General features: G+C 43.4%; 1 protein-coding gene across 5 annotated transcripts; it reads right to left on the reverse strand.

Moving 5' to 3' along the window:
• Positions 1-1,011: 1,011 nt before the first annotated feature.
• CAPN9 (calpain 9) lies at positions 1,012-27,158 on the reverse strand. 5 transcript variants are annotated; one of them, XM_069010240.1, is made up of 22 exons: positions 27,043-27,158; positions 26,302-26,455; positions 25,982-26,207; positions 21,409-21,478; positions 20,864-20,982; positions 20,124-20,257; positions 19,603-19,771; positions 18,989-19,072; positions 18,657-18,742; positions 16,761-16,838; positions 13,324-13,484; positions 12,354-12,511; positions 11,503-11,711; positions 10,813-10,849; positions 9,614-9,694; positions 9,052-9,109; positions 8,408-8,472; positions 5,993-6,061; positions 4,537-4,615; positions 3,752-3,868; positions 2,244-2,302; positions 1,012-1,441 (listed from the first exon to the last, which is right to left on the reverse strand). In XM_069010240.1, exons 3-22 carry the CDS (start codon positions 26,192-26,194, stop codon positions 1,415-1,417), a joined length of 2,073 nt encoding a protein of 690 aa, XP_068866341.1. In that variant the 5' UTR covers positions 26,195-26,207; positions 26,302-26,455; positions 27,043-27,158; the 3' UTR covers positions 1,012-1,414. The 5 variants fall into 5 exon arrangements, 3 of the variants coding, with proteins under 3 accessions (XP_068866341.1, XP_068866342.1, XP_068866343.1); XM_069010241.1 differs by lacking the exon at positions 27,043-27,158 and having other exon boundaries at positions 26,311-26,551; XR_011149862.1 differs by lacking the exon at positions 27,043-27,158 and having other exon boundaries at positions 1,404-1,441; positions 2,244-3,464; positions 26,302-26,552.

Here is a 27,158-nt window from a genome sequence, read left to right on the forward strand (position 1 = left end):
CTTAATCAAATACTGCGACCATCAGCTTTTGCTCAGCTTTCCAGCTAGCTCCAGAGTATTTTCTGCATAGTTACAAGATTATAACTGCTAGAAGAAAAGAAAGTTGCTATTTTAAACACCATGATCTCTATGTTTTTTCATTGTTTGAGCTTCACCTTTATTGCAGCTTGATTTTCCTTTCTGAATTGCTCTTTAGGTCTAAATCTAAAGAAAACAAAACCCTGTCTATCTCAGTGATCCTGGACAGCAGGGAATGCAAGGCTGGTCTAGGGCCATCTGTTTCACTGCAAGAAAGGTTTTAGAAAACAAATCCAGACAGTTGATTCATTATAAAATAGACATAAGTTATGAGGATAATCATGGGAACAAATCCTATGAAGACATCTTAAGTCCCTGGCTGCTATTACCGTTATTTTTTAAGTCAGCACTGGCTACCCACATCACATGAATAATACTGTGTAAGTCACAGATGCAAAATAGCAATAGCTGCAGAGATCAGGACCTTACCAATGGGTACATTTAGTTATTTTAAACCAATTATAGTTGCTCTTCTGGAGCATGGTTGGTGTGGGACACAATCTCAGATGGTCTGGAGTAAAACATGCTCATGCAGGAGCTCACTGTCTCAGAGGCCACATGTTTCTCTGAAGATGATGACAAACTGTGTGCAACTCTGCAGAGATGGGCCTATAGGACACTCTTTGGCTACACAGCAAAGTGTGAAGCAGAGGAACTTTGTTGGTAGCAGAGGAAGGACTAAGAAAAGGGGAGATGCAATATTTTTTCCCTAAAGCATATCTGTGATGAATGTCAAACCTTTGCTTAGGCATCCTTCTAAGGAACCCTGGACCTGGGACCTCTGTCACAACTATTAAGAAGTGAATTTTCACCCATAGATTCCCTAGTCTTTCTTTGTCCACAGTTCACCAGACTGCAATTCATGTGGCTGTGACAGGGTACTTGTCATGTAGCCACACATTATGCCTGGAAATAAATTTCAAACTGAACAAGTTTTATGCAACCTTGTATTTTCAAAAGCACCTTATACTAATTGGTATCCAAGCAGCAATAAAGACTTTTAATCACTATAGTCTGTGCTGTGCTGAAACTAAATACAATCCTGTTTAATAAAAACCTGTGGTCACTCAGGAAGATCAGTTTCAGTGTGCTTAAGAGGCATGTGTGCCCCATCCAAATGCTCAGTCCCAAATCCAGTATCAGGCTCTACCAAAACCACGTGATCTAACACTTGAACTCATCCACAGGGCTGGAGAACAGAAAGGGTGGGTGGCATGCATGTTCCTCTGCATGAAATCTCCTGGTGAAGTTTGCATGTGAAGGGGACCTCAGCTCTTGGGGCAAAAGTCTCGGCAGCAAAGTTGCAAGAAACTCCTGGCATCCAAATCAGACTTCTTCAGATGTTCATTGCCAGGTTGATAAACTAGTATCAGAAAAAGATCAACTTTACAATAAAGCATTTCAGGCCCTTCTCCCTCCCCATGTCTTTCCCCAAATGGAGCCATTCCAAAGCAGTGCTTTGCTCTGAATTGACCCCATGCAGGGAAAAGGACCTTTGCTCACTTGGCTTTTACATCCTGTCATTAAGGAGAGACCTCAGCCAGCAGGAAGGAATAAGGCAAAGCTCTCCAAGCACTAGATGCTGGAAACAGCAGTTACTTTATTTGCATCCCAGCAGGCCAGATGGGTTCCCACATTTCTTTTGCCTGGGAATTCATTGTGCCTCACCCCAGGAAGCTTTGGCTTAGTGAAATGAGAGACAGCTCACAGCAACAGGGAGACAAAGAGAGCACAAGAAAATAAGAAACCTGTGCTGAGCAGTGTGAGAAGCAAATGATAGACATGCACAGACAAGGCTGATCTGAATTCCTGGGGGATTCAGGGGGTGTGAAAGACCCCCCCATCCCCATCTGCTCCTTCCTCTTTCCCCACTGAAACATGGTGCCCAAGGAGGGAAAAAAAGCAGAGGAACTAGAAAGGGGCATGGGAAGTTGTCAATATGCCCCAGGGCAAGGAAGGAAGGAAATGGCGTGGAGGAGATTTAATCAGTGCGTGGGCTGTAGTGGGCTGTAAAATTCCAGCCGTGGTGGAACCTATGGCAGATACCCCCCTGCACTCTCACAGACACCTGAAGTATCATGCAGAAATACTCCAGGTCTTACAAGAGGACAAAGCTCTAGAGAAACCCCATCATTTTGTCAGTGTTTATGAATCTGTGCTCATACCTCGCCTATATTCAGGTTAATGAACTCCTTGTTTTTCGCACTCAGTGCTTGGAATACTCCTGAAATGAAAAACAGGACACCAGTGCTATAAATACACCTCATTCATATTCATACACGAGCTCTCCATCCCACAATGACAAGCGGCCATGCCAAGGAGAGGGAAGGCCTGGCACAAAGGCAGATTGCTTAGGACTGCTTGGTGGGGGTAGCTCCTCTGACAAAGCAAAGTCCATGCAAGAGGAAATGTCTTGCTCACTTAAGGCCTTTATGCAAGTCTCACCTCAGGACTTGTCTGGAAGAAGTGTCCTGAATGTGCTAAACAGTCAGATTTGGAGGATACTCTGAAATCAAGCCAAGCAATTTGCATTTCTTTTTTACCTTATTTAACTTTTATCTCTCAGAAGTTTAATAATTCTATTACTACATTCAAATCAGAAAGTAAAGAGAAGAACAAAACAAAAAAAACCAGTGAAGGAAGTTGATTTTTCTTCTCATAGAGTGAATTGGGTTTTATTTGAATTTGGAGGTACACTTACGATCATTTCAGCATTTATCCAGCCATTTAACCTATCTTTACTACTGCTGCTTTGTAACAAGAGTGACCCTCTACCAGAATTGAACTGAGACCTTCGGTGCCTTGATGTACAGGGAGCCACATCTGAAGCCAAAAGTGAACATGTTACATAAAAGGAGATACCTGCCCAAGCACATGCCAATTTTCTCTTTCCATGAGTCACAAGTAATACTTGAACCTTGAACTTACGTGATCCCAAATTAAGCTCCTGAGTGAGCCACAAGAAGGGTTACAACACGGACTGCACCAGCATTCTTCACATACCTTCAACATTGCTGCAGAGTTTATGCAGCAAGCTCTATCCACATGGGGAAATTTTCCATTAGCAGCAGAACATTTTTCCCTTTACAGGAGAAAATCCTAAATGCAAATGCTAAACACAACTCCTTTCTGCTAGCTTTGTACTTGATCTCAGATATTGTACAACACGCTCAACAGCCAAAAGCAGAACAGCTTCTTTTTCAAAGGGGATGAAATTCCAGAGGAAGAAGATACTTGTTGGAACCCTGTGTTTAGAGAATTAGGTTTTTGGGATATAATTATGCATAAGTATAACAATATGGAGGATTATGGTGGATTTATGTCTTCTTCTTTCTCCTTCTTCTTTACAAATCTAGGATTTATGCTATTGGGTCAAAAGTTCCATACTGCAGGAAATGAAAAGTTAGTAATTGGATTGTAAGTAAAAACATATTACTTAGCATGTCATAATTGGTTAATTTAGACTTTAAAAAAGCTTGGAAGTGAAAACTCATGGGCATTTTCCACCCTTCCAACAAAGACATACACTCTGTGCAGCTGTGTTACTGATAAGATATAATAAACAACTAAGTCCAAACAAGAATACTCGCTCTCCTGCATCTCAATTCACACTCTGATTAAAAAGAACTCGAGATGTAAAAAGAAAAAGAAGAAAAAAGTAATAGATACTCACGACTTGCATTCTCTAGGCGAATTAGGCAATTCAGAAAATCATCAAATTCAATCTGGAACTGCTCATCAGAGTATCGGAGGACAATCAGTTGCAGCAGGTAATTGTTGAGTTGGTATCCTTCCCAAAGACACACAAAGAAGAAGTGAGCAACCTCACAGGTCAGCAGGAATCTACAGATCTCTATTAACTAATCTTGAAAACCACTTAATGGGAAGATACTCTGTGGCACACATCTGTCCAGAAAGAGATCTAACCACAAAGATCCTCAAGTTTGCAATGAATAACAAACTCTGAACAAGAAATTTTTCAGGCACTGCAGTTTCTAGTGCATGCACACTGTGATGTATGAGAGACCATTCGCTGTTCTTGAAATTTGGAGGGAATTCTGCAAAACCGTCTGCTTTAATAAAAATAATTTGTGCTGAAATACTAATGCAGGTAATTTAATCCTCTTGATTGATCTTCATAGCAGCTTACTCACTATTCCTTCAACCCTTGAATGTAGATGGACTCTGAAGTGGTTTGTTTCAGGGTCCAACCCTGCACAAGTGCAGCCCTGTTGAGTTTAACAGAGCTCACTAAAATACAGAGATTGCTCTGACTGACTGCCCTTCAGGACTGGGGGTACCTGGGGCAAAATTAGCCTACTCAATGTGTCCAGGTTCTCTCTGGGGTTTAGACCTCTTCTCTGTTCCAGAGCACCTGGCCTGTGTGATTGATTGTCCTCTTCACCCAGGCTGATCTGCCCGACAGGTTTACCGGATAAAATGCAGGGCTTGCCTTACCTGCAGCTTTAAGAGCACCACGAAGCTCATAAGAGGACATGGAGCCAGATTTATCAAAGTCAAATTGAAGAAAGATACTCTGTTATGAAAGGAGCACACAGAAAGCTCAGTACTGGGATATGAAAGGGAGCACAGATATTGCATAGCAAGGCAAGGTGTTTATCTCCAAGTAGAAGCATTTAAGAAAACTGACAAGACTTTGGTCTAGATCCAGTCTGATTTTATAATAGAGAAGCAAATCTTGGTCCCAATTCTCTTTGTCATATGAACAGGTTTTTGTGACTTAAACAAATACTGCCAAATCCAAGCATTAAAAAATAATGAGTTGCTCTTCTTTAAAAATTTCATTATTTTTAAGGAAGTCCTTTTAACTGGAAAGGATTGATTGTTCTCTTCTAACTCTTAACTGACATATTCTCTTAATCTCCTTTTATGTTTTTCTCCATAGTTCTGAACACTAGAGACAAACTGTTTAACATGACGTTAATACTGTCACAAATATACTCATTTGCTTCTAAGTATAAAAGATATGAATAGCCACATTCATGGTACAACCAAGAGAACTGGTCAAACAGTTTGAATTTTGACCTATATATTAAGCAATTTTTAAGCTGGAGTTAAATTCCATCCTTTCATTGAGCTTTGGAATATGAGTTATTTAGAGCTGTCATCATACTCAGCTTAAAATTTTCCAGCAAATACATGTGCAAATCTTCCTACAGGACACAAGGATTTCTCAAGGCCCTTGTAAAAACACAGTGTGTCCTTTGTTACAAGAGATGTGGCATTAGTACTCAGAAAAAGTGTTGGCCATTTCTGATGGGCTAGACAAGAAGCAAAGAAGTGCATATTTTGAATGCTTTGGTGAGGCACGAATTCAGAAAAACCTATTAATGGCCATAAGGAAACAATTATACTGTCTTTTATTTGAATATTCAGTCTGTGATTGATTCTGCAAGCCTACTTATTCTTAATGCCATATACAGTGGCAGGGAAATGTGTTTAAAATTAGAATCAACACTTTCCCAGACTTCAGTACAGTTGACTCCTGAGAGATCAGTAATGAAAATGCAGTGACTTAGAAAATTATTATTTCCTACTCGTCATGAATCATCACTTTCTTCTTCTGTACAACTGCAGTTATGGAAACTCCTTAAGTTTCCTTTTGATTGGCTTGCTTATTAGTGCCCATTGCATTCTTTATCCCAAACATAGTTGATTAGTTTACAAAAATCTCAGTTATTTCCAGAAAACCATTATGGTTTAGCATCATGGAAAGCTACGAATGTCTTTGACTATCCAAAACAAACCCCATGCTTTTAAAACATTTGGTTTGTGTTAGAATTCATGGCTTGAACACACTCCGGTCTCCATTTTTGTCTGCATATACCTAATAAACTGTTCAGGAAGTAGCTAATGAAATGGAAGAAAAATTACAATGGATAATGTCACCTACTATCCATTTCTTCATTTTGTTCCAGAAAATTTTGAACTCACTGAATTCCAGTTTCCCATTGCCGCTGGTCTGGTAATATGAACTAAGGAAAAGGACTTGTTATGTGAAAGTCCAAATTCAGTCTGAACTTATCAGAGTAGTTCTTTAAGCAGAAAATGTTGACTGGAAAGCCTATGGTGCTGGTGAAACTGGCATCGGGATTCCTCATGAGGTAGAGCTCCAGCAGTTACAGTCATGGCTGTGATACTGGAGGAACATTATGTGATATAAAAATACAGCTGAGCATTCAGGCTCTACATGAGGAAGAAAGACAGATTCTAAGTCAAGAACAGTTTTGGATGTAAATGGGATATAAATTATTCAGAGGATTAAATTACCCGATTAAAACAAATTGCCACTGAACCCAAAGGAGTTAGTCAACCAATGTGCTATTCAGTATTTTTATCTAGACACCTGACTCTGTTGCAATGGCTCAACCAAAAATTAATGGGAGTAGTGGGGTGAGACTGGCAAAATCTGGTCCTTATGGTCTGAAATAAATGCTTGTATAGCAATTCTAGGAGGCAGTGATTAGATCTGCCTGGCCTTCCCTCTGCCTGAAGTGAGGGAATTATTTCACTGAGTTACTGATGTCCCCCAAGCACAGCTCACTTCCAGGATGAAGCACCTGCTCTGAAATACTAAATAAGGAATGGCCCATTCCCCTTCCCTTTTCCATCTTGCCAGGACAAAGCCCTTGCTCAGATGGACACTGGCTCAGCGAGCATTCACAAAGGTCAACACATGCCAAGTGGGTTCTAGCTAATGCCAGCTGTTATTTGAGCACCTACGCTGGTGACATTATTGAGGGCACCCACAGATCCCAAGGACATTCTCACTTCTGCAAAGAGTTTTTTTTACCCAGCCAGGTTCTTCTTCCCAGGGTCACATAGAACTCAGTCCCTGTTCCTCACCACCACATGGTGACCATTGCCAGGGATTTCAGTAGCATGTGACACAGAGGAGACTCTGCCAGGATTGACTTGGGTTTGCATTTTTATGGTTTTGCTCCTCCATTGTGCTCCAAACAGCATGTCCAGAGTGGGATGATTGTGTCTGCATTCCTTGTGCTTCCAAAGCAGAGGAAGAGATGTCTCCCCATTTATTCAAAACTATGCAGAGATTTGCTTGGAAGCATTGCAAATCATGGAAACTATTTAGTTATATCCTAAATAGTAAATCTGGAAAGGCTGCCATGCTCCAGGGTCAAGTGCAGGCCCTGGGTCTGTGCCAATACCATGTAAGGACGAGATGTGAACATGGACCAGCCTCCCTACTGAGGCTTGATTTTTAAGTGAGGAAATTTAGGACTGGTCCCCTGTTTCTCATTGCATGTGCAGGGTGACTAATCTGCACTGAATTTTAGTATTATGAACTAGCTTTAACAGGATAAAATTTTGACTGTTTTGATTTTCTCTCAGAAATGTTCGAGTGAATGCTACCTCTGTCATGGACTGGAGTAACAAAAGCAAAAGACAAGAACATCTCAGCTGAACAAGCAAGACATAAACCAAACATTAGATACTTGCCTTGGTAGGACTGTTTTGTCTCATGTGTAACAAAACTGTTTATTGGGAAAGCATATTGCAAAAACAGCTCTACCCGAGGAGAAGCCATGCTAAGCAAACTCAGCAGGGACCAGAACTCTGCAAAGGACAAATCTGGTGGGGAAGAATCACCAGGGCTGTGGTTCACCTCACCTGATGTCTGAGCAGTCCTTCAGCATGCCTCAGTTAGGTACATCCAGAATAATTAATTACACCACCCCTTTCGCTATTTACAAAGGAAGTCTAGAAATCTAGCTTAGATGTAGACGCCTACACCACAAATGCCTAAATTTGGACAGACAACTCTCACCCACATGTCTGTTTCCTGGAGTCCCGGGAACTAGCTGAAAGACCAGATTTTCCAGTTTTTAAACTGATTGTCGAAAAAGAGCTTTGATATCAGCAATTTTCACCACTGCTGATCTCTAATTTCTGACCCATAACTTGCATGTGCAACTCTCTCTGGTGAGTTTAGCTCTCCAGACAACAGACTTCTCTTCAGCTTTGTCTTCTAGGTCTCCTTCAAATAAACCACAGCTTGAAAAATGCATGGTTCTATACAGAAGTAGCTTGAGATTTACTTCTAAATGTGCTCAGCATTAAAGCATCTGCCTCTAAGTCTGCAATAGAAAACAGTTTGTCTTGAAACTCCTAACTCTAAATTTCTAAAATAAAAATCAGGATAAAACGGTCATGTATTTTTGTTTCCTTTGGGTAGTGATCTGCCATGACATTACCAAATCCATCTCTGACATCTACAACATATAATGTTATGGATAACTATACTCATTCTTCATTTAGCTTCACAAGCACTTATTTGAAAGGATACATCCATAAGAGAAATGATATTTCGGCATGAAATGAGACTTAAGTTCTTGAATTTTATGTTCTTTGCTGAAAAAGAACAACAATAGGAAAGAAATCATTGGGCAAAGCTGTCTTTTATAAACTGAAAGTAGAAAACAGGATTCATGAATAGAGATAGCTGACTCTTAGTTCTCATTGTGGGAGGACCTGTGCACTGGAAGATGAAGGCAGCTCTCACTACAGAGAAGTCTCAGTCTAGACAGAAGAGGCATTTACTGGAGACATGACAGGAAATACTGTCTTCGCTTTGTAAATCAGGAGATGAGGTTCAGAGAGTGTCAGGTTTCCCACTGTACAAAGGGCCTGTAGCAGGATCATGAGCTACATCCAGGTCTTAAAAGTCCCAGCCTAGTGCCTGTCTCTCCACCACAGAGTGGTAGTGCAATAGGGAGCTGGCCTCACTGAGCTGACATAGATCATGCTGGAGACAGAGCAAGCTCGTGGTTAGACCATGGACCAAATGCTTTCCTGGCTCTGCCCTGGCTAGCTGAAGGACACTAGGGGGGGGTCATAAGACAGCCTTTAATTTTCTCTATGTAAATGAATTTAATGGCAGCTTTTATAAAGTGCTCTACAGCCCTTAACTTGGAAGCTGTCAGCACTCACTTTTTTTTAATACAGCATTCAGAACATATTCAAGTTCTTCTGCAGATATCTCCATGTCCTGCAGGAAAAAAAAAAAAAAAAAAGTGAAGCATCTGTTACTTGAATGTTTCTGTAATCAGACATACCAAAAACCTCAGAAAACACAAACATCACTCATCTGTACTCTATTGCAACTCAGCAAAAGAGAATCATACAAAACCCAGAAAAGGCTGAAAACTAAAGGGCTGGAAAAATACAGGAGTGCTGCTGTGCATAAGTCTGTCTGAAGGACATCTCAAGCGGGAGCTGTTGATTCAAAGAAAAATCAACTGCAGCTGAACATTAAACCAGGTAGGCTCCTTCAGAGCTTGAGTTCTAGCTTTGGTCCTTCTGCTTGCTCACCAGGGACTGCACCCTTATCCATCGAGCCATAAGGCATGGTGACATCTGGTGCCCAAACAACACACTACAACTAAACGTACTCCCAAAATACGTTGGGTTTATTTCACGTGGCCCTGGGTGGGAGCAGAAGTGTTTCCCCTCTTTCTACATCTTGCTCTGACCCGAAGTGTTTTGCACTCACCTTTCCTGAAATCTGCTCAAACAGTGCCCGGAACTGCTTTTCTTCTTCAGTTTCTTGTGGGCTTGGGGTTGGGTGTAGAGGCTGCAACACCAACCACACAAGTCCTTATAAGAATTGTAAAACATGACACTTCTGCAAACAGCCCCTCTGTGCACCCCGGACCACTGTATATCTTAAAATAACACATGCTCCTGAACTGTGCCAGATCAGAGGCCTTCCAGCCATCTCTCTGTCTGAGGGGAGTCTCACCCTCTCATTTCCTTCACCTGGACAAGTGTGTAGTGTGCCATTGCCTTGGTAAAAAACAAGAGCAGCCATCCTGGAAAACACCTCTCATCCCACCCTGCACCATGCTGTTTCCCTGCGCTTCCAACAGCCACAGCTCTATTGAGTGCCTTCCTGTGGCATCATCCTGGGACCCCTGGTGCTTCTTGAGAGCACCAACCAGAGGTGGCTGCACTTCAGCATATTACCCAGCACAGATTTATTTTGCTACAGAACATGGCCCTGAGATCTCAGAAATGAAGATGTCCTTGTTAGCTGGACCCTGGAGAAGAATCTTATTAAAGAGGGATAAATGAGATCTTGGCTTAGCTTGTTTCCATGGAAAGGCACACCACAATTAATAGCTTATTTGCAGCGACACACTTAAACACACTTAAACAGGAGCTGACTCAGACCCAGCTGCAATTAGTGCTCAGCAGGCCGACCAAGCCATTCAAAAGCAAAAAGAATTCAATCATTTCAGTAGGCATGTGCATGTGTAAGCATTCCCTCTCAAGTCCTGTGGATACTGAGAAGTAAAATAAAGATACTTGTATGCAAAATTAATGTAGGCCTATTAGACATTCTCTTGCTTCTTATTTTTTCGTGATAAATAACATTTTAAAAGATGTGAACAGCCATGTGGCTCCCCAGTGCTAATGGGTGGTGCTTTCCCACGTGGTGGCTGACACCCAGCACTCGTGCTGGCTGGCACTGACTGCCTTCAAGGGGATGTGAAGCCTAACAATTATGATTTTGATTGTTACAGCTCTTTTACCATATTCAGCAGAGCTTAGCATTTCAGCGACATACACAAAGCTGGCAATTGTGTAACATTCCTGTGAAATGAACGTGGTTTAGCCAAAGACAGTAAAAGCAATGTGTGCCGGCTTCTGCTGAGCTATTCTCTTGCTATTTTAACTCTGTAGACTTACCTCAGGGAGATCAATGGCAACGTTTTCATCTAGATCCCTGGAGAAAACAAAAACCTTATTTGGTATCTGAAGGTATTCAACATCTGCTTGGGGTGGAAGCTTGCTTATTACCTTTTCTCCAGGTGAATGATAAAACAGGTTTTTTTACTTAACGGGTTATGTTTAGCTAAAATTTAAAAAACAATCAGACTTTTGTACTGTTTAAATTCTGGTATAAGCCCTTAAAACAGACATTAGGCAGGATTTAGGGAGGACATAGCTGTGCATGTCATCTGCTAAAGAATTCAACTCATCCTTTATTCATTATTCATTGTGAACACATTTTTTCCTCAGCACTTTTTTTAAACATAAAATTGTCTTTTGGACAAACTTTGGGAGGAAACAAACAGGAAGCAAACATTGCTGCATTCACAGTCCCCAACAGTGCCAGGCAGCTAGCAGCCCTTCCCTGTCAAGCTTCCAGCAGATTCATCACGGCACACCCTATTTCCCCACCTTCTCAACTCCTCTCAAAATAAAGTCAGGTTTAGCAAAAATGAGCAAATACAAAAAAAACCCCAAACAATCAGGAGTTTGCCTTGCCAGAGCTCTGCTGTAGGGCTGGGTGCCTGGCAGCCACACTGTCTCCAGCAGCCAACAACCCCATGTGCAAGGGAGCACAGGAGGGCCCAAATCTTGCTGCTGACTTACTCAGTGATGGCCTTCTTCTCGGAGAAGATCCTCAGGCAGAAATCTGCCTCCTGGTGCGGCTCAAATGTGGTTGGAATAAGAATGTAATCACCCGGTGGCAGCTTGAATCGGTGGGATACTTCCCTTAAATTGATGTAGGTTTTGCTCCTGGCCTTGGAGGGGTGGTACCTGAAGAAGTCTTTGCCCAAGTGTCCATCTCTGCCAGGGCTCTAGGAGGGGAAAAAAAGGCAGTGCTGCACTGGCCAGGGTGGGCTGAAGGCCATACTCACCCCTTTCCTAATCACAGAGCCAAATTCTACCTGGCACAAGCATCACCCCAGGCTGTGATCCTGACTCTCATTCCCTCTCCCAGGTGCTTATAGCAATTTAGTTCCCACCTTGTAGCAAAGACCCACTACCAGTGCCCCTTCCCACCCAGAAGGCAGTCTCAGAGTACTCTGGGACATTGTCTTCCTACTTAGACATTCCCTGCCATTAAGCACCACCATCCCAGATGGGGTGTCACAGAGTAGTGACAACAGATTCGCCAATTTCAGCCTCACTTGGGAGCAGGCATCTGTGTGTGATGTGCCCCAGGATGCTCAGAAGAAGCAACATTCCCTTTGTGTGAGCCAGGCAGGGGGTGACAGAATCATGGGGCTGAGGGGTCTGTCCTAGGAATCCATGGCCCTGTGGGGAGTCTTAAATTCTCTGCTGAGAGGGTTCCATCCTCCATGGGGCTTGATGCAACTGAAAAGATTATTTTAAGAGCAAGGGCCATAAAAATACATGAAGACTGGCAGGGATACAAACCCCGAGAAAGTTCCAAATACCAATAGTGCAGCTCCTGTGCTGTAGCAGCAAAGGAGTACCTCATAAATAGAGTAGCCAATGGTCAGCATTTCAGCTCCAAGCTTCTTGAGTTTACGGCGACCCTTTTGCATCAGTGCTGCTATGAATGTGCAGTCATCTTGTCCATCATCCTTCTCTGTTAAATGTAGCTTGATTTGTGGATTTGTCCAGAAAGTCTCTGCCAATGTAAAGAACACCACAGAGTTTCCTGACTCAGAATATAAACTATCACTACTACTACTAAAAAAACACCAAACAAAAAAAAACCCCAACAAACTAAAAAAGACCACTAAGCTGAGGTTTCACTCAAACTTAGTTTTTCCATTAGTTGTTATACTTCTTTCCAATAAGCTTTGCAAAAAATAAGCCAAATCCCAAAGTCCTTCATGGAACAACACATAGAAAAGATTTTAGACCTGTACCTTATTAAGTTACCATGGTTTAAATGAAGTTGTCAGATGAAATTTTGTTAAAAGTACACAGCTACAATGATCACATAGTGCTGATGCCAGTCTGCAGTAACACAGTTCAGATCCATGACACAGCTTCAGAGGCACCTAAATATGTTGGCTGAGCTGGGCTTTTAGTCTAATTTTACACTTGCTGCTGCAGTTTAACTGGCTTATTTGAACCTAGTCCTGCTCATGCAAATGTCATTAAGGCATAAATCAGATCCAATGAACTTGAGAGCAAAAAAAGCAACTCTTTTACCACAAAGTCTCAAGTGGGACCATATGAGCATTTATCCCTTTGTTCATTGCTGGTTTATTCATTCAAAAAAGCTAGTCACAGAATAGCCTTATCTTTAAAGTACAGCACTCTTAAAGCCCATGGTTTGAGTTTCCTCATTTGTCCCTTTGGCTGGTTCCTGTCAGCTGAACTGTTCTGCACCCACAGTTCTGGCTACAGAGCTCCTCCCTGAAGAGCTATAGCTGAGAGTGGGTAAAGACTTCAGTGCCTGCTTCTCATTTTCAATCTGTACGTACTTACCTAGGAAATTTCTACATCCTCCTGCGGTCGCGCCCCGGACCCAGCTTCCCTGGTGAATGGTCACTTCCCATTTGTGGGCAGTGCTGTCTTCCAGGGCATCTGGAGTCAGGTTGCAGATCTCAACTTTGTCAAAATGCACTTTGAAGTCTTCAAATTTCATCCTGAGCAAAAGAGGTGGTAAGGAACAGGCAGCCATTCACTTTAGTGAAGGATACCTAGCAGAAGTATTTATCCCCCAGAGTCCCAGGGCCAGATCACCAGTTCATGTAGAGTAGTTTTGGTGACCATGGATATATGGCAGTGTACAGCAGGAGAGAAACTAGCTTTTGCTCACTGTGGTGTAAAGCACAAGCATCCTTTTTGTCTGCATCTCATTCTGACATCTCTTACACCTTTCTTTCATTCAGTTACAACTGAGTATAAGACTAAATAGAAGTGCCACTGGCAGAAAACCTACAGTAGAAAGAGTTATTTCACCAACACCATCCTGGCTTTAATGGCTGCATCTGTATTGCCGAACACCCATCCAAAGGATTGCCTGGTACGTGCAGGAGCTAAGTCAACATACAAATCACCTGTGTGTTCAATGTCAGCCACAGTGATAGCACTACCAGGGACACATGGTGATGGATTAGTCAAGCCATGGTATGATTACTTGTCTGCACTGCAATTAAAGTAACATTTCTGTCTCTGCTAAGGTTCCTAGGCTCAAGCTGCTCACCCACCCCTCCCTTATGGGTGCCTGGGACCTTGTTCTAGGAAAAATATACACCAAACATGAGCGATAAAGTGTGTTTGGACTTGAGAAATGTCTCTAACTTGCCCTTGAAGGTAGCATAGACACTGCTGCCTGCTACTGTGCCCCACAGATTGCACTGCACATATTTTATGCCCAAGGTGGAGACATGTACATGGCAATAGGAATGAGGGAGCAAATGCCACAATATGGGTAGTTTTGAGCTGCTAGGCTGGGCTGGTTGAAACTAGCCTGCTCAGCACACAGAGAAGCAGATATGCCATGAGATTTTATCTAGCAAGTACAAGGACAAAAAATACCAATAGTCCCATTGGCCAAGGAGTCAGTTCAGGATTCAGCAAACAGCCAAGAGAAGGGACAGCCAGAGCCATGCACCACTCGGCATTGGGTGCAGCCCTGTGCACAAGGAAACTGTGCACAGAAGCCGTCTAAGAGACAGCAGCTTGCATGGTGTGCACCACAAGGACAAGAGGCACACCGACTCCAAGCCTGAGGGTACCCTTGGTAGGCTGAATGTCCCTCTGTAAAAGAGCAGATGTATTAGGCCTTTGTGAGAGCAATTTGTCATCCAGATACGTTCTCTGCTCTGAATTGCTATCTGCAAGAGCCCCCCCCACCCCCCGAGCCATAGAAATAACACACAGAAATTGATCTCCCTAACACAAGCTTCTATAACTATGCTTTTCCTCCTGTGGCTGATGCCTAACAACAAAAGGGAGTAGCAGGAGAGCAAAAGCCCTACAAGATGCAAGTTTATCTGTGGCAGTGGCAGATAGGACCCAGCTAGCCCCCCGTGTGCCTCATCTAACACAGCTAGTTCCATTTTTCTTCCTCATAGATAGATATTTTCTTCCTCACAGATAGATGTCTGTGGTGGTATTAATTTACATTTGCTATGGGCCATTTTACAAGTTGGTTTTGGTGTGGAAAGAAACAACAGAGTTTTTTGCTGAGCTCTGTCCTTTCTTGTCGGCTATTCCCAGATATTGATAGCCCTAGGCACTGCTAATTTTCACTCTGAGGCTCAGGACACTAAAGCAGGGGCAGCAAAGCAAAATCTGTCTCTAAATGGCTTGGTTTCCTGGCCACACTGAACAATTTTGGGCTTTTTGGAAATGTGCTGCAAAGCAGAGGAAGGGGTTACACTTTACAGATTAGATTTGACTTCTAAGAGGTAAAACACCTGTTCTGATTTCCCTAGAGCTGTTCTGGGTTTGTACTTATGAAGGGAAAAGAAGACTGACCCTGTGATTTTAGGAGGGAAGGCACTAGGGTGAGTGAGAAGCTGGTTTCTTAGCCAACAACAGGATGCCCCTTTGCATCTATTACAAGAACCTGGACAAGACCAGTCTGAACTGCTAGTAAGTAGCCAAAATATCTTTGGGGTAGTTAATGAGGTCAGAAGGCCCTCAACGTGTTACCATGAAGATATTTTTCAGTTCTCACAAGTCCAAAGAACAAAAGGGACTAAAAAGAGATTTTTTTCATTAATTGCACTCTTCATCTGATGCCTACTTGCAGACTTTTACCTCCATCACATGGTCAGGCCCTGTATTGAGATATTTGCTGGAATTACTTGAGTTCCATGTGAAGTCTTTGTCTCCTTTACACTCATCACATAAGCTCCAGCTGTAGCCAGGCCAAAACCAGACAAAAAACCACCAAACCCAAAACCCAAACAAACACAAAGCTTTTTGGAGAAACTGGAAATGTCCTAAAGCATTTGCAACATCAATAGCAAAATAACTCAAAATATCCTATATAAAAATAGAGTAATGGAACAGCCACTGGAATGACTTCCCTCCAGTTATGAAAATTTGGGATAAATAATTTTGTGTAACTTAAAGTGCTGCATTGTCTATCTCAAATAACTTCTCAGGCATGAAGTTGAACTTTGGTTTAACTTGCAGGCAAAATCTGGAATAGCTCCATTGCATACCTCTCTAGATTTACCTCTGTAAAAGAGTTGAGCATCTGGGCCTAGAAAATGTGACCAGACACATTGTCACCAGAGCACAACATGGTCAGTATGGGGGGGTGGGGGGGGTCATGTGCAAGCCAGCCATCTGCTCTGCCTGAGATCATGAATTTGGCATGAAGAACACATCACACTTCTAAAGCAATTTCCACCATGTTAGTTGCTTTTTTTTTCTTCTCATTTCATTTCATTTCATTTCATTTCATTTCATTTCATTTCATTTCATTTCATTTTTTCTTCAAATTTTCCACAATTTCACACATATCCTGGTGCTCTTTTACTTTATGCAGCTAGTAGTATTGCTTCTCAGGACTCATTCTCTTCCAGTGCATGCCCAGCATCAACCCTGAAGGCATTTCCTAGTTGATGCAAGTGCCATACAATGCTCCCTTCTGTATCTCCTGCCTTTGTTCGTGGGAAGGATTAAAGGGTGCTACATTCATGGGAGACACACAAATATATTTCAAATACTATTTGAAATATACCAATGCCATTAACTAAACTGATTTCAGAGGGCTTTTGTTATTAAAACAGATATGGGCACACATGAAACACAGAAAACAAAGTGAGCATTCTACCGGCCCTCTCTTAGGCAGAAACTGAGAATTTCCTCACACAGAGGCTTCTTCCTTGTTGCTTGTTTCAGCCACTTGCACCCTGACTTCTGATTAGAGTCACACATTTTAAAAACCTGTGGCTTACCAGAACTCTCCATCATCCCGTGCTGCCTGAGACAGGCGTCTCTGCTCCGATGGGCTGACTGAGCGCCACTCTGGAGAGCTGCAGGAAAACAAAACCAAGCTTTATGACAGGTATGTGGCAATTAATTTTCCCTGGCTCAGAATGACTGGCAGGACATAACAGCAGGCTGTTCTTCTCTCACATGTGTTTTATTTGTGCTGCTTACACAAACACAGATGCTTTCAAGAGGTTTCCTGATCCTGCTGGCACTCATGGCCACAGAGACCAAATTAACATAGCTGAAAGCAGCACCAGGCCAAAGATCCCAAAGCTGCTCCAGAGTGGTCTTAATGTGAGTTACTGACATTGGGACTGCTCTCAGGTGTTTGGGTTGGATATAATAGGGCTATTGGTAAACCTCAAGATGTTGGTAAGTCAACCCTCTCCTTAAATCTATATTCCATCTGTAGCACCATCTTCTCTTTTACACTTGTTGCTAATTTAGGGCCAGATGTTTTTTCAAAATTGAGTCAATGGGAACTGAGTAGGCTCCTTCCCCTACACAGAGAGATTTGGTGGAGGAACTGTGGCCCCAGGTAAAGTCTTTGCCTCCTTTTTAGTCACCTCATCAACTACAGCTGTGGCATATCAAAACCAAACAAAACACTGATAAAGCTTTTCAGAAAACCTGGAAGTGCCCTACTGCATTTCCAATTTGACATAATAAACTTATGGAGTAGTAGGCACCTTGTGTTGTGGTTTTTAATTCCAGCAACCACTGCAGAATGTTAATACAGACTCCTGTATTGATCTGCAAGCCCCTCTGCATCTTGAGTTCCAGAAAGCCTCCCGAGTGCAGAGTCAGAGCTCTGCTTTGCAGAGACAGCCTTTTTGATGAACAGCATAAACTGCCAGATGCCTGTCCTGATCATAATCTCTCCATCTTTTTCAGATTTAAGAACTCATTATACATGTCAATTATCCATGTTTTTCTTCAAGGTAACAAAGGATCTGAGCTGATGTGGACATATTTAATTTACTTCTGAGTCATGATAAGCATAGGGAAATTTAAAGTAGTCCTACAAATGATTACATGTTTCAGCAATATTAAAGGGTCAGGTAGGTTATGGTTCCTCTCCTCTGCATCTGTGTGAATAAAAAAATAGAAGTAGAAAAGGTGAAACAAAAATGAAACAATGCATCTGTGCAAAAATATGTGCAAAAGTTTATATTGGAGAGGAATGTAGTGTTGATTTTTTAATTATGTAATTTTTAAAATTTTGTATTGTTTGCACTTTGTTTACCTTTGGTAGTAAACCCTGACTGGTTTTCAGGCCAATCCTGTTGTGATTTTGGGTCCTTCCACAACTTTAAGCAGGTATCACATGGAGAGGGTCTCATTTAATGGTCATACATTATCATTAATACATTATTCCTGATGTGCTTAGAAACCCCAAACAATAAACAAATAAATAAACAAATAAATAGAGACACACAAGCTATTTAGAGGGGGTATACAATGTCAGTTTCAGTTTGTCTGTAGTAGGACAAAGTATGGATGTTGTGTTACAAGTACTACAGCAACAGGCTTGCAAAAATTTAACAAAAAAAAAATCACTCCAAATGTATAGTGTTTACAATTGGGAGTGTATTAAAATTAACTTCTCTCATTTATATTAATGCATGGTTTCTGCTAGTGCTAGGTTTTGGGGGCTAAACAACTTCAACAACATTCCTGCATTGCGCTGCTTTGAATATGCTGAGGGAGAGATGTTGTAGGGCAGTAATACTGTTAGGCATGTGCAAACTCCTGGTTTAATTTCCTGTGGAGCAGCTGGGGCTGCAGGATGCTAGCTGTGGAGCAGAAGCTGGGATTTGGCCTTTGAGAGGCCGGTGTATACGGGACAGTGCACCCACTTGTCACTCCAAGGGCCATTCCACTCCACCTGCCCCCAGGGGTTCCTTATCCTTATGAGCTGCACTTGCCGGCCCCGATAGCTCACCTGGGGAAGAAGGAAATAGAGAAAATATCAAGTGTGGGAATCTATGGAGCAAGGCTTCTCCAGTGTGCAGAGGCTGGTGTTAACAGCCGGGCAAAAGGCGTAGCCTGCCACAGCAGATGTGCGAGGAAAAGGTGGATGGGAATTTGGACAGCTTCCCCAGGATAACTTCCCTTGTCACCTTAGACTGAGGGGACACTCCCTTATCTTTTCCCCCGGTGTCTCCCTGCCCCGCGCCGCTGGACGTACCTCCTCAATGCCAGTCACAGAGTAAGCATGGCCTTTCACAAGGCCAAAAGGGGTTCGGGCTTCTGACTCGGCAGCACTGCTGGTCTGGAATAGGGGAAAAAAATGTGAATTAATTTTTCTCCTCAGAGTGAGATTGGCAAGAGGTGCCACCTGGTCCCTTCCAAGCACAAGGCTAAACAGTGGCTAACCAGTACTAAGAACAAAGAACTTGTCTTTCTGCTCAACCATGGTGCAATGGTGCCCTTTTAGGAAAAAATAGGGGGGTTTTAACATTGTTCACCCAGAGCAAAATTTGCAGGGTGGAATTCCTCCTCTGCCCCTGTGATTTTGTTTCAGCACCATCTACATTTCCAGGACCCCAATCTTAACTCTCAGACTGAGATTAGGTGTTGATATGGTCTCATTTCTTGTTAAAATACTTTGATGGACAGTGATGGTGGTGAAGTGCTCCATCAGCCAGCTGAGTATCACACTGCCTAGTTCAATAAAAATTTAACAACTCTTTCCAAGCAGCAAATCTTCATCAGGAGAAAAAGTGAAACTCAAACCAGAAAACACTGAACCCCAAAGATGCCTGAGGGCACTGAGAAATTGAGACCACATTTCTTACTTACATCAATAGAGCAGCCCACCATTGAGCATCTTTTCAGGGCTTTTTCTAGGATTTCATAGAAATTGTCAGGAGCCGCCTTAACATCATACATTTCTCCTATACCCCCAGTGAAATCCTCCATGGCCTCTATTGTACTGCCACCCTTCAGAGACTCGTAGCTGCCATTCAACCTGGAAAACACATGCTGACTGTGAGAATTGCTTTCAAGATGTCTGTGTTTGAGAGCTTTCTCGCACACGTGTAGAATTGCAGCAACAGCACTGAAGTCAAAAGAAGTACCCCAGAGTGTATCCAAGCAGGAGTATTGGGGTCATTCTGCTTTTTTTTCAGTTGCATTTTTAATTCATCCGTTTCTCCATATCCTTAAAGCCTGGGGCTTTTCTTTCTTTAGTGCTAGTTGTCAGGTTGGCAAGGGCAGCAGCAAATGCTAGAAGCTGCTCACTAGGATTGTGAATAACATATGAACAAATTGTGAATAATATATGTACCAGTAGCAGATTATGTATGTGCAGTGGGACTTACTTGGCATAGGCTTTTTCCAGTAAGGCACTCCAAAATTCATTGAGTTCAGCTGAGTGCAGGAAAACCAGCCGGCCCTTGAAGGTGGGTAATCGGTCATCAATCACAACATCCAGCCACTCGTTGTGCTGCCAAAACTGTTTAGAAAGGATGGGGCGTGAGTTTGCTGACAGCATGGCATTTCCTGAGAGCAGGATTCTGGTGTCCCAGCATTTATAATTGTAAGTTAGTGACAATCATAGGCTTGATTAGAAGACATTTAAATAATTTGTTCCCATACTGCCATACAAGGCTGCTCTCTAGGAAGGGTAATCTATCTTAAGAAAACACCAAGACTAAATGTGTAGACCTGTACTGTAGCTCTTTGTCTGGATAATGTCACTCACGTAGCTACACAAGTGTTCACCACATGATTCGAGACTCCTTTAGGACACACAGGTGTTACAGATCCCAGTTCAACTCCTTTAAGGACTTATACCCTAAGTGAGGTCTGTGTGCCCAGGAAAATGTGAAATGATTTCTAAAGACATGTATCTGTTCACGGAACAGGAGTGGCTGTGTTTGTGCCTGTATGAGGCTGACATAGCCCTCCAGTTTGTTTCTCAAAACATGAACAACAGTGTAAGCTCAACAATCCATATTTTTTCAGTGGCTTCTCTGCAATATCGGCAACCTCACTGCAAAATAGACCATGAAATGTGAAGACAGAGATGTGTTCATGCTGTGACAGATGTTCACCTTACCTGGAAGTGAAATATTCCAGCATAATCTGGCCCAAAATTTTGATCCAGTGGCACCACTCTTGCTAGTGTTTTTTCATTCAGTGTGAGAGAAGCTATGGCTGCTAATAGCCAGCAGTCACCTGTGGATTGAGAAGGGGAAAAGAGGAGAATAAGTGGCCGAAGGAGACATTATGACAGTTAGCTGCCACTTCCCCTGAAATCCAAAAGACAGCCTGCGTGTCCCCAGAAAGGGTGTCCCTGCCTGGCCAGGGCAGACTGTGCTTCAGTCTGGAGGTGCTGGTAGACAAAAGAGTCCCTTGGGCTCACAGTGCCCTTGAGTGGAGATCCTTCCCTGATCCTGAATCCCACTGTACCAAGATGGTCCCTGGCATGGATGGGAGGGAGCTATCCAAGAAGTAGCTGTGGGCCAGATGAGCCTGGGCAGGACCTCCACCTTCACTGCTCCCACCAGCTCAGGAGGGACAACATCCCCTCATGTGAGGACACTTCTGCTGCTCCTCACAGTGTGTAGACATGAACACATCCACCCAGGGGGAATCACTCACCAAGATCCCCTTGACAAATGTCAGTTCTGGTGGCTCCGCTAAGGATAAACTTGGGGTCTTTGACAATGTCCTGCAACAGTGAGACAGAGAAATTACTTAGAATGTGCCAGGAGAGTATCACCATCACTCTGAACCAGACTTGCACCAATGCTGACAAACCCTGTGTGCCACATGAGCTATATTATCCTGCAGCAGTGTTGCCACCACAAAGAACGAGATGGGGAATCCTTGCTAATTAATCACAGTGTAGAGCAATTAAAGAATCAACTATCCTCATTTTTTTCATAATTAGTTGGCTGCTAATGAAAGGCTGGCATTCTTTATTCATCTGTAGGCAATTGTTGAAATATCATAGAACAAACTCATCCAGAAGATTGATATCAGGCCGCAGCCCCTGTTAACAGGGCTTTTTATTTGCTTGCTTTCCTCCAATGGCTGAAAAAAATAAAATTGGCAATTTACTTTTAACCGAACTATTAAGCCTTTTATTTATTTGCATGTCGTACCTGGAACATACAGTGTCTGACAACCATGAGACCATTTCTTCCTCAAATAAGCAAACAACAAAGACAGCTTCAGTCCTGTTAATTTTTAGGAGGAGCTAAAACTACCCACCCCTGTGTGGTCAGAGGGACTGGTGCTCATGATGGCATTACAGCAATTCTCAAGCATTCATTTAACTGGTTTAGTTCAATTACTAGTACCATGGATGCACAGAAAAATTACAGTGATAAACCAATAAATGTGGCAGGAATTCTTCTCTTTTCCATTTTCCCATGAACTGTATATTGAAAGTAATTGATTGAACTGAAAAGGCGAGAAGAGAGTATCTAATATATTACTGGGAGAATATGCCTGCAGTTAATCAGTCTGCCCTGACACATTATTGCAGACCCTATGGCATGAAGCAGATCCTTCTGCCTAAGTGGCAAATGAAACAAATTAATGGAGGGAGGAAGGAGTGTGGAAATAGAAGAGCACATTCAGTCATTTAATCCCTGCATTTGCCTAGATGAAATTGAGTTGCTTTGCTTTGATATCACTGCATTTTCTTAGACCATAGGACAGAATATTGATAGTTTTGTTCAGCTTCCTGCACTCATTGCTGAAGTATCTGCTGCTGGCCACTGCTGGAGCCAGGGCACTCTCCTCAGTGAACCAGCACTGCTGCTGCAAAGCTGCCCCTGAAGAGGCAACATTCAGGAGGAAACTGGTTTGCATATTTTTTATTTGCCTTTGCTGGGGAGGGGGTGGTGGCCAGGTTGTGCCTCAGCCACAGGTGCCCCGGGGAGGAGCTACCACAGAACACCATGTCCCCAGAGAGTGGAGCAAAAGGAAATCAAACAGCAGCTCCTCCTTACCTGGCCCGCCTGCTTGTTAAATACACTCATTCTTGCTGGCACTGGGCATGAACAATAAAACCACAGCTCATTGCCTTTAGACATTGATATAGCAGTGGCTGATAAAGTAGCTGATCTTCAACAACACGCTTTGTTTTAGCACCATTGCTCCCCAGAGACGTAACTCACATTGCAAGTAGTGCATTTAGCTGTTACCAAGAAACCCTGTGTGTGAGCAAGGGACAAGGTAAAAAACCTTTCACTGACATGGGCCTGAACATTAGATTCATGACTCATTGTTCATCACACATCTCCACATCAGACATACGGAAAAATGTTTTCAGCCTCCTCTGTCTAAAGCAATCAAAAAGAATTTTTAAAAAATCAATAAAAAGGAATTGAAAGGATGTTGACTGGACTTGTGCCGATTCTCTGCTACACAAAAGAAAATACATCCTACAGTTTTTGAGTGTGTGTTACAAAAATAATATTCATTTTAAAAGGATTTTCAGATGGTATAATAATGTATCAGGACCTTCAGCATGTTAAAGGACAAAACCCAGCATTCACACAGCACGCAGTAATTTAAGGATTCACCTGCACAAGGATATTGCCTAGAAGTAAGAACATGCAGTCTTCAGAGAGATTAAACATAGTGACCCATGACTGTCCTGATGCAGCATTAAAGCTGTGTTTCTTTAAACCCAAAAGAAAACAAATTCCATCCCTGGGCCTGTCTCACTGTTAGAGGGGGTACACAGAGACCTAAAACAGGCTAGGAGTGGGATTGTTTAGGTGGCTTCTGTGATTACATTTCTCTGCCTGGTCCCAACCTGTCATACTGGTTGCCTGTGACTGTTCACACTACAAATATTTCTTTCTTACTTCCTCCTGTAGACCATAGACTCATTTGACATTGGTAAAACCTGTTTGTCTTTCCTTTTTTGGGTTGGTTATTTTCATTCTTCAATTTATATGTCTAACTTTTCCAGACACTGAACCGTAGAATTCATCCCAGCAGTTGAAATTAGATAGAAGGAAAGAGAAGGAAAGGGAAGGAAATATAATGAGAAAAGAGTCTTCTGTTCTTCAAATTGTTCTAAAATTTTGATAAACGACAGTTTCAAAGGTTCAATTTGTAATTGAAAAGGATTGCTAAACACAATCACTAAATGTCTTTCTGAATCTTGGAGTACTTCACTTTTGTAGAAAGTCAGCTATTCATCTGGTGCAGATCTGTGTAGCTCACTGATTGCAGTGGGAGATTTACAGATTAGTGCTAGCTGAAGGTCTTGCTCATGCTGCTACAAACATGCATATATGCAGATATATGCATGTCAAAGTAATGAGATAGCCTTCTCTACTCTGATTACTAAAGATTAATCTCTAATAGATTGTAAATCAGAAGATTTAAATTATTTGTCCCTGCAATTACCTGCATGTACTGTGCCACACTTCATCCAAGCTACTGTAAAATGCTAGTGGGAGAGGCAGGAAAATCCAGTCACCATGAAAAGCAGGTGGAACACAGATACCCTACACAGAGGCCATGTTTTTGTGCTCACCCTCTCCAGCACCACAGCTTCACCAGCTGAGCTGTGGCAACTCACCTGGCACATGCTCCAGGTCTGTGATCCCCTTGCAAAGTAAAATGTGTTAAATTGAAATTGTTACAGTGCCTCTATTTTGCTGCTGCTCCTGATGGATAATAGAGATGAAACTGATTTAGCTTAAATGCTGAGGAGCCAGAGCAGAGCATAACTAATACCCTGTCCTTACACATCCTCTCAGCCTCCCCTGAGTTTTATTTCTCGCTGTGCAGCTCACAAAAATGTAGGGGGTGGGAACTGGAGTGTAAAGGCAGATGCCATTTGAGGTAACTTACTCATCCTCGAAATGTTTCCAGTTCAGCATACAAAGATCCTGAAGAAAACAGACCATTCTCCACTGCCCCTGCATACCATACACAAGGGCACACAAACTCTCCACCACATTTTACACCAAATTGTAACTATTCTGAAGCCCTCAAAAGACAAACTAGCAACAAACAGCTGGCCAAAGGAAAACCCTTCTTTACGATTTAGTATCACAGCCACTCGCATTTTTGATGCCCCACAGCACTCTACACCACACCTCACAGCCCTCTCCTGTGCTAGGCGGGCAGCCCCACAGGCCACCTGGCTTTTTGAAGCACAGATAGTGCCTGTGGGAGCTGCACTTACCATGTGTAGGGATCTCCAGTTTTTTTCATAACTGAAACTTGTCCAGGAGTAACAGTTTTAATTCTGTTCTGTAGCAGCACTATGGTAACTACCAGATGCTGAGGCACTGAATGCCTATCACTATGAATTAAGATAATTTAAACCCTTCTTTAAGCTTATTTTGTTGTTTTTCTCCCTTGGGATCAGTATCACCCAAGAAAAGTTTTTTACCAAGGAAGAAGCTTTCAGACTATAAAAAAAAAACCAACCCAGAATAAACATCATTCATTGGCAAAGAAATGAAATGTTGCCACATTTTTTCTGTGGTTATTAGTTACACAGTCAAGTGGGGAGAAGGAACCTGGAGTGATGCTGGGTTTGTAATCTGAGAACATGTGACTGGTGCAGCTTCAGGCTCTCACTGTGTTATTAATGACTGTTATGCAAGATGCATTAAGAGATACTCGCCGAGCCCTTGGCTACTGCTGAATGGCTCAGTAACCACGGCATGCATTCGTAATCTCAGTGTTTCCTGATGGAAGTGAGCAAGTACCTGTAAGACTCTTGTACTCTGAAAGTTAAAAGGTTTGAATTTTTTAAGTTTAATATTAAATATGAATTTCCTACATTAACAACACACAGTTTTGCACAGTTAGAACATTATCATAATGTATTTTACCCTTGATTCCTGGCATGCCCTCTTATTTTCATCTTTTGTCTGGCAATACTGTAAGAGAGAAGCTGATTACGAGTTCTTTATGCATGGACATAATACACATGCATAAGTGTGTCTGTCCAACGAGCTACACCTGAAACATGGGGTGAAGCCTTCCAGCCCTCTCATCCTGCAGCTCGAGCTCTTTGCAGGTGGCATCCCAACCCTGTGCCACTGCCCCTGAGGTGGGAAGGGTTTACTCCCACACTTCATCTCCACATCTCCCCGAACACCCCACGTTATTTGCTGCAACCACGAAGCACAGCGCTGCCTGACTTTTGGCAGGACGGGAGGAACGAACACAACGGCATACTCACCCCAGGCCTCTTCCAGACGAAGGGAATGGGTGGGTTTTCACTGAAGAAGAGAGAGGAGTTGCAGGCGGGGAAGTCGGAGTCCTCAAAGAGGACGCCCCTGCGCAGGCACTCCCGCTTCAGCTCCTCGTAGCCCTTGCCCGAGCTGTGGGTGGCACGGGCACCCCCGGGATGCGCAGCTGGACGCGGCTTCGAGTCCCGATACAGGTAGGGCATGTCTGCCTCCCACCTGCCCGAGAGAGCCCGGGGAGAGAAGGCTTAGCTGGTGGTGGGGACAGAATGAGGAGGAGAACAGGTGGGAAAAGAGAGGGAAGCAAGAATACCTCACGTGCCTCGTGAACGAAAAGGGGGTGGAAAGGACTGGGTGGGGGGGGGACCCGGCAATATCCTCCAGCCCTCCTCCGGTTCACCTCCTTGAGCTGCTGCTGTGTGAGATTGACCTCCCGGCTGCTCTGCACAGCACCAGAGACAAACACCCTGAAAGCAAACACAGGAAGGCGGCTGGTCCCGAACAGCCCGGGAGCAGAGCGGGAGCGGCCAGGAGGTGCCCTCTCCTCCCTCGTGCCTGCCGGGCGAGGAAGGGTGTGCGTGGGTCCGGCACCGCTCCCCACCCTGCAGGGGCCGGGCGGGAGGTGCCACGGGGCCAGGATAGCTTCGAGGTATGCAGAACCCAGCCAGGGCAACTGAGCAGAGCCCACGGTGGGCTGCAGCCGCAGTGCGAGCTCGCCTGGTTCTCACAGGTGGGAGAGCAGCCTGGCTTGACTGCGGCAGGGCTGCCTTGGTGGGCAGGTGTTGTCCCCGTTGGACGTCATGCAGGAGGGACAGCAGGGCCAAGAGATGGCCGTGGCCATAGCCGCTCTGCTGGCCTGGGCACAGGACAAGGGCTGGGTGAGCGTAGGAGAGGTGTGCAAGGCTAGTGGGGAGGACCTGGAGCAGGACACGTCCTGGGCAAACACAGGAACAACGCTAGAAAATGTCATCCTGAGGAGGGATTCTGATGGGCCACACACTCAAGGAGTTCTGTGTGTGCACTGAAACACATGATTTTAATAACAAATACATACGTCCTTGTCACTGATTTCCAGGTTTCACGACCTGTTCGTCTGACCACTGCTGAAGGATCTGGAGCACAAGTCTTATGAGGAGCAGCTGAGGGAGCTGGAGTTGTTTAGCCTGGAGA

This window comes from Aphelocoma coerulescens, chromosome 3, assembly GCF_041296385.1.
Source record: "Aphelocoma coerulescens isolate FSJ_1873_10779 chromosome 3, UR_Acoe_1.0, whole genome shotgun sequence".
NCBI classification, from domain to species: Eukaryota; Metazoa; Chordata; class Aves; order Passeriformes; family Corvidae; genus Aphelocoma; species Aphelocoma coerulescens.

Excerpts from the sequence above, each read along its gene's own strand:
- CAPN9 (XM_069010240.1), bottom strand. The coding sequence starts at position 26,194 with ATGCCCTACCTGTATCGGGACTCGAAGCCGCGTCCAGCTGCGCATCCC. Across the intron at positions 19,772-20,123 it reads CTGGAAAAAGCCTATGCCAA|GTTGAATGGCAGCTACGAGT; the intron begins GTAAGTCCCACT and ends TGTGTTTTCCAG. Across the intron at positions 4,616-5,992 it reads ACAAAATGAAGAAATGGATA|AGTATCTTTCTTCAATTTGA; the intron begins GTAGGTGACATT and ends CTTTCATAACAG.